We start from the raw sequence: 9,307 nt of genomic DNA on the forward strand, positions 1-9,307 counted from the left end.
TCGAGCTCTGTTCTATTCAATGCAAGCTCCGTCCAGCTGTTTCCTCCCTGCCAATCGGCCCTTCCGCGCGAACCCCACCCTGGCGGAAAGCGGCCACGCCCCCCGGCCAATCCGGGCTCGGAGGCGGCGGGGAGGGGCCGGCGCTGCTGAGCCCCGCCCCTTGCTCCAGGAAGGAGGGCGGAACCTTCCTCGGCGGGCCGCGCGGGCTGGAGGGAAGGTGTTGCGGGCCGGACCCTCCGCCGCTCCAGCCGTCGCCATGCAGCTCCGCTTCTCCGTCCCCAACGAGGCGCTCTCGCTGCCGCCGCCGCCGCTGCTCACCTTCCCCTCCGTGTGGATGGCGGGCATCTTCTGGATCAGCACCTTGCTGCACAACGGCGTCAACCGCAGGCCCGCCCTGCGCGCGGGTCAGTCGCCGGGCCCTTCCGCGTGGTCCCCCGTCCTTCCGCTCTTTGGGGGGGGGGTCCCCGGGCTGCCCATCGAGGCCCCGTCCGGCCCTTCCGCGGACAGGATCCCCGTCGCTGCTAACCAGCACGCAGAGCTCAAGGAAGCGGGGAGCCGGAAGTAAAGAGCCGCATGCCCATAATCCACAGCCGAGGAGGAGCCAAGAGAAGCCCCATCCGGAGTCAGGGTCGGGAGGATCCCGGTCTGACCTCCGGTGGAGTCGATGCTCCCGAGGGGTCCCTTCCTGGTGGGCCCAAATGGAGGATTTGATTAATTTATTAGGTGGTCCTCTTGCCTCCCTCTTTGGGGTCAAGGGGCAATTAATGCCTTCATATCTTTCTCCCCCCCACACACACACACAACAGCCCTGCGAAGTAGGACAGTCTGGCCAAGGTCACCCCAAACGACCTTTATTAGTCTCTTAGCCCAAGCCTGAGAATAATAAGTTGTTTTTACTATTATTAAATATAATTTTAATATACAAACATAATTAAATGTGATTAAAATGCTAGGGAACTCGTGGAAGACTGACCTTCAGGTAAATCAGCCATCAGGTAGGGACAAACTATATTTGCCCACCATTCAAAAGAGACAATAATAAAAAAAAATATAAATGAAAAAGACCGGAAGAATTTCTCTGTTGCAGCCCACAGTGAGATAAACGGGGATTAACACTGGACAAAAAAAATAAAAACGGGGAGAAAAAAAATACTACATGCAATCAAGGAACTACCAAGGAATAAACTGCAGCCCCCTCAACACTTGGAGAGCAAAATGCTATATATAAGTGGGGTCTCCAACCTTGCCCACTTTATGACTTGTGGACCTCAACTCCCAGAATTCCTCAGCCATGCTTGAGGTCCACAAGTCATAAAGTGCCCAAGGTTGGGGACCCCTGATATATAAGGCAGCCACTCATATAATCATAGGATCCATTGGGTAATGAATGTCTGCAAACAAACATCCAAGCTCAGAGAGAACCGAAGGCTTTACCGTTCTCTTTTTAAAATGATGATTGCTTGTGAAGAATGTCTGGCATGGGAACTGAATACCAGCAGCGTTAATGTGGGAAGATGCGTGTGGAAGTGATGGTCTGCTAGGACAGAGCTGAAAAATGGGATAAGAGGGATAGAATCAAGACCACATGAAGTTTAATACTATTTTACAACACCTTGGTAAGGCCACACTTGGAATACAGTGTCCATTTTGGTCGTCACAATGTAAAAAAGGCGTTGAGACTCTAGAAAGAGTGCAGAGAAGAGCATTAGAGGACTGGAGGCTAAAACATACGAAGAATGGTGACTGGAATTGGGTATGTTTAGTTTAATGAAGAGAAGGACTAGGGCTGACAGGATAGCAGTCTTCCAATATCCAAGGGGTTGCCACAAAGAAGAGGGAGTCAAGCTATTCTCCAAAGCACCTGAGGACAAGACAAGAATGGATGGAAACTAATCAAAGAGAGAAGCAACCTAGAACCAAGAAGAAATTTCCCGGCAGTTAGAACAATTAATCAGTGTCTGAAGTAGGGTATAGGGTATAGATGCCTCCAGAAGTTCTGAATGCTCCAACACTGGAAATTTTAAAAGAAGAGATTGGACAACCATTTGTCTGAAATGATAGGGTTTCCTGCCTAAGCAGGGGGTTGGACTAGAAGACCCCCAAGGCCCCTTCCAACTCTATCGTTATTGTTATTGTTAATCCACTATGCAATGAGGAGGAAGAGGAGGGAAAGAAGGAGGAAATTGAGGAACACAGCAGATGTAGTTAAGGGTAGGCAACCTTGGCTCTTTTATGACTCATGGACTTCAACTCCCAAAATTCCTGAGTCAGCTCTGCGGGCTCAGGAATTCTGGGAGTTGAAGTCCATGAGTCATAAAAGAGCCGAAGTTGCCTACCCCTGGTCCAGACCAAGTTCAGCTTGTCGTCTTCATGCCTTTGTAGGCATCATCCTAGTGACAGCTACCTGCTCTATACCAGAGGTCCCCAACCTTTGGGGCACCAGGGACCGGTTCCGTGGAGAGAGCTTTTTCCGTGGACCGGAGGGTGCGTGGTTTTGTGTGCTGCCTGCATCCTGCGGATGGGGCTTTGCTTGTTTGTGTGAACCAGTTGCTGGCATGCCGCGGCCCAGTACCGGTCCACGGACCAGGGGTTGGGGACCCCTGCTGTATACCATTTGAAGTGCCATTTGGGAATTTTGTGTCAGCTTGTTGAACTTGTCCCTTTGCTCTCTTGATCTTTTCCAGGTGTCCACCGTCAAGTCCTGATGGCCACTCTGGGGTTTTGTTTGGGCTACTACATCAAGAGATACTCCAATTACTACTACGCTGAGAGGGACAGGGAGCTTTTCAGTTACATAAAGCACCATCCCGAGGACTTTGTGGAGAAAGGTACTTTGGTGTGAAACACATTCCAGAAGAGCTGCTCAAAGGCTTAAAGAGAAATTAGAGGGGGGGGGAAAGCAGCTGTTTTCTAAGGCAGGTGATGGGACCCCCAGCTGTTCCTCTTGAGTTGCCCACAGCATGGATGAGATAAAGACACCCCCCCCCCCCAAATAATGCCTCAAGCGAGTTGTCACAAAGCCTTTACAAATCTACACCAATGCCCTGGGTGTCAGCCACAGCCAGATAGTGTTGAGGAGGCTGGAAATTATAGTTCAGCAATAGCTGGATTGTTGTGAATTGTCAAGTGTCAGGAGTATATGGAACTGGACAGATTTTCGGGTATCAAAATCTGGGAATTTGGGGTAAGTTTACATTGTTTGAGTCTTGATTCTTGGCAACTGTTTAAATACGTTCGTGCATATTTTCTTGGCAACGTTTTTGGATGTGGTTTGCTCTTCTTCCTAGGGTTAAGAGGGAGGGACTGGCCCAAAGTCACTGAATTGGCTTTCATGACTGAGGCAGGACTAGAACTCGCCACCTCCTGGGTTCTAGTCTGCTGCCTGAACTACTGCATCAAGCTGGCTTTTAGCAGAACAGACCCCTTGATGGACAATCCTGGTCACCCCCTATGAACAGGGGACAAACCTATAGGACTAAGGAATCGGGCTTTTCCACAATAAATCAACATTTTCCTTAGAAGGAGCACCCGGAGGCTCCAACTGGTCCAGAACGCGGCCGCGCGGGCGGTGTTGGGAGGGACTCGTCGCTCCCATGTAACACCGCTGCTGCGCGAGCTGCACTGGTTGCCGGTAGCCTTCCTGGTGCGCTTCAAGGTGCTGGTCATCATCTTCAAAGCGCTCCATGGCATCGGACCTGGATATCTCCGAGACCGCCTTCTGCCGCAGATTACCTCCCATCGGCCGGTACGCTCCCATAGAGTGGGTCTCCTCAGGGTGCCGTCAGCCAGACAGTGCTGGCTGGCGACCTCCAGGGGGAGGGCCTTCTCGGTGGGAGCTCCCACCCTCTGGAACGAACTACCCCCAGAGATCTGGGTGATCCCGGATCTCCCCTCCTTCCGCCGCGCCCTAAAGACATGGCTCTTCCAACAAGCGGGATTGGCCTAGGGGAATTTTTAGGGGGGTTTTAAGAGTAATTTTAATTGACATAGGCCATAGTAAATATTTCTTTTTAATTAGGTTTTAAACGGGGTATTTTTATTGTTGTATCTGTTTTATAAGGCTGTCAGCCGCCCTGAGTCCGTAAGGAGAAGGGCGGGATAAAAATTAAATTAATAAATAAATAGAAGTGACTTTAGAGCTTCTTAACAGAAACTCTTGCTTGCTTAAATTCTCTTTAAGGAAGTGTAAACAAGATTGATACCTGAAGTTTACGGTAAATATACAGGCAGTGCTTTTTCCGTGTCTTTGGTTTACGAATAAAGCTTCATCAGCAGGGATCATGTCCTGTTTTGCTAGAGCCTAGAAAAATGGGAGACATCCTGGAAGACTTCGTCCCAACTCGCTGAAGGCTGCCGGCAGATCCCGCCGTCTTCCTGGGTGTTTTCTCTCCTCCCTACTCTTGCGTGTGGATGCCCTCCGGGTCAAATCGCCTGTTGATAAACGTGGATTGTATCCTTTCTAATAAAAGCTATATAAAGGTCCAGTCTGCCTTTTGTGTTCACAATGTATGCCTCAAAATGGGGGAGAAGATCTCTGCCTGGGAGATTTAGTATCAATTTGCCACTGCAGAAAGTTTGAATCTGTGGTTACTGATAACGATGAGAGACTAACCGCTGAATAACAGCCCCTGTGGTGCAAAACATTGAGAGGGGTTTGTAGAACAAAGGGGTGCCATTTTGGTAGCCTGACACCCCAAAATGGGTCCTGTAATCTTTCCTCTATTTAAGGATCCCCCGGTATCCAGTCTGCAAACGTAAGTATTATAATAATAATCATCATCATCCACTGACAATCCAAATTGCCGACTTTGCAATGACAAAGTTGAAACTGTTTCACATCTAATCTGTGAGTGTAGCAAAATCGCACAAACTGATTACAAAGCTAGACATGACCGAGTTGTTAAATTAATCCACTGGGCATTGTGTAAAAAAATACAACTTGCCTGTGTCCGAAAAGTCATGGAAACATAGTGTCAATGCTGCTAACATCGGATGTTCTTGCTTGACAATATATGAAGATGCAGACATTTTCTATTTAACCTGTGTGTTACTTTTAGAGTTAAAATTAGATGTTGCTGGAAGGGAGGGGGGAAGAATGTGCTTGGGGACTAGTTAGCCATAACAATATCTCAGTAGGGTATTCTTCAAGGTTAGTTGTAATAAGAGGAGATAACGGGAGGGATAGATCACACTTCAAACTAATTGGAGAATGTGATTAATGACTGTTAAATGAAGGAGTGAGTTATGCTTGGTTACTGTGTGTCTGGGGGAGGAGAATTTAGATTTTGGCTTCTCTATGTACGTGCAGGAAGCTATGTTGCAAATTAAAAGATTCTTTAAGGTAAACAATGCCTCAAAGTTCTTTGAACAGCTTCATCTTTCGGAACCATGACATATAGGGTGGAAAATGTTGAGAATGAGAGGGTGAAGATCTTGTGGGACTTTCGAATACAGACAGATCGCCATTTGGAACACAACACGCCGGATATCGCAGTTGTACAGAACCGAAGCGTACAGCTGATTGATATCGCTGTACCAGGAAATGCCAGAGTCGAAGAAAAAGAACTGGAAAAAATTACGAAATATCGCGACCTGGCCATCGAAACTGCACGATTATGGATGAAACGTGTAACAGTGGTACCCATTTGTCATCGGGGCACTGGGAACTATGTCCAAAAACTTGGCAAAATACATCAAGAAACTGCAGTTTCCTGCAATAACTCCAGCAATGTTACAAAAAACTGCGCTACTCGGAACATATTTTAAGGAGATACCTGGTTGACACCTAGGATGCTGGTAGCAACCTGTGTCAACCATCGGCACCAGGCGGTTTGAATGTTCAGTTGACTGAGGTTCATGTTTAGTGAATAAAAGATAATAATAATAATAAAGTTGGAAGGGACCTTGGAGGTCATCTAATCCAACCCCCTGCTCAGCCAGGAAACCCTATACCAGTGATGGCGAACCTTTTAGAGACCGAGTGCCGAAACTGCACCCCAAAACCCATTTATGCATCGTCGGGTGCTGGGTGGGTGTGGCCCATTGGGTGGGCATGGCTGCGGTGGTAACAGCAGACGGTGGGACTAAAAAGTTCCATCAATCAATTCCAACTTTGCAAGATCTTTTTTTTTCCCTGCAAGAAGTTGAAATTGACTGATTGATTGGACCTTTTTTTTTTTTGCACACGGCGGCGGAGGCCTAAAGCGAAAAGGTTTTATAAAACCCAGTGGAAGGACTAGGACTAGGGCGACGGCGCGCGTGCCCACACAGAGAGGGCTCTGAGTGCCGCCTCTGGCACCCGTGCCATAGGTTCGCCACCACTGCCCTGTACTATTTCAGACAAATGGCTGTCCAGTCTCTTCTTAAAAGAGTGTTGGAGCATTCACCGCTTCTGGAGGCAGATAGTTCCACTGATTAATTGTTCTCACTGTCAGGAAGTTTCTCCTTAGTTCCAGGTTGCTTCTCTCCTTGATTAGTTTCCATCCATTGTTTCAAGCAACAGCGTGGACACGTGAACCTCCCTCTCATCTGTGACTTTCAGAGGCCTCTTGTGCTGAAGACGTGGCATCTTGGCTGCCTATATTACAAGTCTACCCTCAATCCTGTAAGCGGTTAGAGGCGGTTACGGTGGTCCAAGGTTACTGGGGAGGGAGGTGGGGTACACATAAGCACTGCCCTCTTTCTACGTGCATTGTGAAGCTCCCAGCCCCGCAGATCTGGAGGCGAGGTCAGGGTTAGGAAATGGGGATGCTGGAAGCGACGGGCCAGTGACTTCTGACCGGCTTCCGCTTTACGGTCAAGGGTGGGACTGTCTTAAAAATAGAACATAGATTGGAACAGCTCCAGGACGGAGTGAGATCCTCTATTTTTAGAAACTGGGCTGTAAGTGAGGACCTTTGGGTCTGGAGGCCTCCTCCCGAGCTGGGCCTGCCTTTGTCTGGAGAGAGAGAGAGAGATGCCAGGGGGATCCTTCGGCTGTACGAAGCCCTTAAGACACAACAGAGCAAAATGCCCAGTCTAAAGCAGAACGATCTTTTTTTCAGTCCTGGGAATTAATTACGGTTCGGTTCGGGCTCTGCGTCTCCAGAAGGGGTGAACTGGTAAAACTGCAACTGGGAGGCAGTTTAGGGCCCAGGGAGTCCTCAACTTAACGACCACCAGTCAGCCCCAGATCTCCGTGGCTAAACGAGACAGTTTTAAATGAGTTTTGGCCCGTTTCACCAACTTTTCTTGATGCACTTGTTAAGCGAATCGCCGCGCTTGTTCAGTTAGTGACAACGGTTGTGAGGTGAATCCGGCTCTGTCCCGTTTGACTTTGCTTATCAGAAGGTCGCTAAAGGGGATAATGTGAAACACACACACACCCCAGGACACTGCGACCGTCATAAATATGAAGCAGTTGCTAAGCGTCTGAATTTTTGATCACCATGAGGATGCTGCAACGGTCGTTAAGAGTGAAAAATGATCCTAAGTCCCTTTTTTCAGTACCGTTGTAACTCGGAACGGTCACTAAGTCGACTGTTGTTGAGGACTGCCGGTTCTGGTCCAGTTTCAATTCTGGTCCCCTTCAAGCAGTGTGTAGTGGGGTGCCCCAGGGCTCTGTTCTGGGCCCAGTGCTCTTCAACATCTTCATCAATGATTTGGACGAGGGGATAGATGGGGAACTCATCAAATTTGCAGACGACACCAAGCTGGCAGGAATAGCCAACACTCCAGAAGACAGGCTTAAGATACAGAAGGATCTGGACAGACTTGAACACTGGGCACTATCTAACAATGAAATTCAAGGGTGAAAAAAGTAAGGTTCTACATTTAGGCAAGAAAAACCAAATGTACAGGTATAGTATAGGGGGTACCTTCCTCAATAGTAGAAACTGTAAGAGGGATCTCGGAGGCCTAGTGGAGAATCACCTAACTATGAGTCAACCGTGTGCTGCAGCTGCCAAAAAAGCCAACACAGTGCTGGGCTGCATTAACAGAGGGATAGAATCAAGATCATTTGAAGTATTAATACCACTTTACAAGCCCTTGGTAAGGCCACACTTGAAATACGGCATCCAGTTTTGGTCACCACAATGTAAAAAAGATGTTGAGACTCTAGAAAGAAGGCAGAGAAGAGCAACAAAGATGATTAGGGGACTGGAGGCTAAAACATATAAAGAACGGTTGCTGGAATTGGGTAGGTCTAGTTTAATGAAGAGAAGGACGAGGGGGGACATGATAGCAGTCTTCCAGTATCTCAGGGGCTGCCACAAAGAAGAGGGAGTCAAGCTATTCTCCAAAGCGCCTGAAGGCAGGACAAGAAGCAACGGATAGAAACTAATCAAGGAGAGAAGCAACCTGGAACTAAGGAGAAACTTCCTGACAGTGAGAACAATTAACCAGTGGAACTACCTGCCTCCAGAAGCTGTGAATGCTCCAACACTGGAAGTTTTTAAGAAGAGACTGGACAGCCATTTGTCTGAAATGGTATAGGGTTTCCTGCCTGAGCAGGGTTGGACTAGATGACCTCCAAGATCCTTTCCAACATCATTATTGTTATTGTTATTGTTATTGTTGTTGTTGTTGTTGTTATTATTATTATTATTATTATTATTATTATTATTATTATTATTCAGCATTTCCCTGGGGACTTTGGGCCGGTCCCTTCCTCTGAGCCCCAAACCTATCTGGGGTGGTGGGGAAGGTGCTAGCCTGGAAGCAGGGAGACCCCCCCCCTTTCTGCTCCAACAAGGGGAGGGGGATGTGAAGCCTTGAGATTGCCAGACCTCCGGGTGACTTCCAGGGACGGCTTCACAGGCCTGGGTAAGGCTTGGGCAGAGGTTTAAAAGCAGATCTTCCAGGCTCATCTGATCCCAAGCTGGTGTCCAAAAAATCAAGATGGCGGCGATAACCATGCCAATCCTCTGTGGAGATTCTCAGTCGTTGTCCAGGTCATAATTGGCCCCAAGGTGCTTTTTCAAAAGGCAACTGGACTTTTTTGTTTTCCTAGATGAGGGCTTTTCAACCAGTGGCATGGGTACCACCTGTGGTACATTGGCACCTGGCAGGTGGTACACAACCATCCTAGAAAAGTGATAGCGGGGGAGGGGAATGGGCTGAACCGGTGGCAGCACCACACAAGCCTGAGCGAGAGATGGCTGGAGCTGCAGGGGTGTCCGGGCTCAGCGGACGCACCAGGATCAGCGTCAGGCTCCAGCTGGAGCTCGGCACTGATCCTAGCGCTTCTGCTGAGCCCTGAAGAAGCACCAATCAGTTGGAAAGCGGCACTGATCCTGACGCTTCTGCTGAGCCCAGAAGAAGCGCT

The 9,307-nt window shown here is 48.5% G+C and overlaps 1 protein-coding gene across 1 annotated transcript; it reads left to right on the forward strand.

Annotated features, from left to right (window-relative positions):
• Positions 1-202: 202 nt before the first annotated feature.
• On the forward strand, positions 203-4,482 carry LOC107297257 (NADH dehydrogenase [ubiquinone] 1 subunit C2). The gene is made up of 3 exons (XM_015826619.1): positions 203-404; positions 2,685-2,828; positions 4,298-4,482. The coding sequence occupies exons 1-3, from the start codon at positions 257-259 to the stop codon at positions 4,345-4,347; spliced, it is 342 nt and encodes a 113-aa protein (XP_015682105.1). The 5' UTR covers positions 203-256; the 3' UTR covers positions 4,348-4,482.
• Positions 4,483-9,307: the final 4,825 nt, after the last annotated feature.

This window comes from Protobothrops mucrosquamatus, unplaced genomic scaffold (genome assembly GCF_001527695.2).
Source record: "Protobothrops mucrosquamatus isolate PMUCROS unplaced genomic scaffold, P.Mucros_1.0 scaffold3203, whole genome shotgun sequence".
NCBI lineage: Eukaryota > Metazoa > Chordata > Lepidosauria > Squamata > Viperidae > Protobothrops > Protobothrops mucrosquamatus.

Excerpts from the sequence above, each read along its gene's own strand:
- LOC107297257 (XM_015826619.1), top strand. The coding sequence starts at position 257 with ATGCAGCTCCGCTTCTCCGTCCCCAACGAGGCGCTCTCGCTGCCGCCG. Across the intron at positions 405-2,684 it reads CAGGCCCGCCCTGCGCGCGG|GTGTCCACCGTCAAGTCCTG; the intron begins GTCAGTCGCCGG and ends GATCTTTTCCAG. Across the intron at positions 2,829-4,297 it reads CGAGGACTTTGTGGAGAAAG|AGCCTAGAAAAATGGGAGAC; the intron begins GTACTTTGGTGT and ends CTGTTTTGCTAG.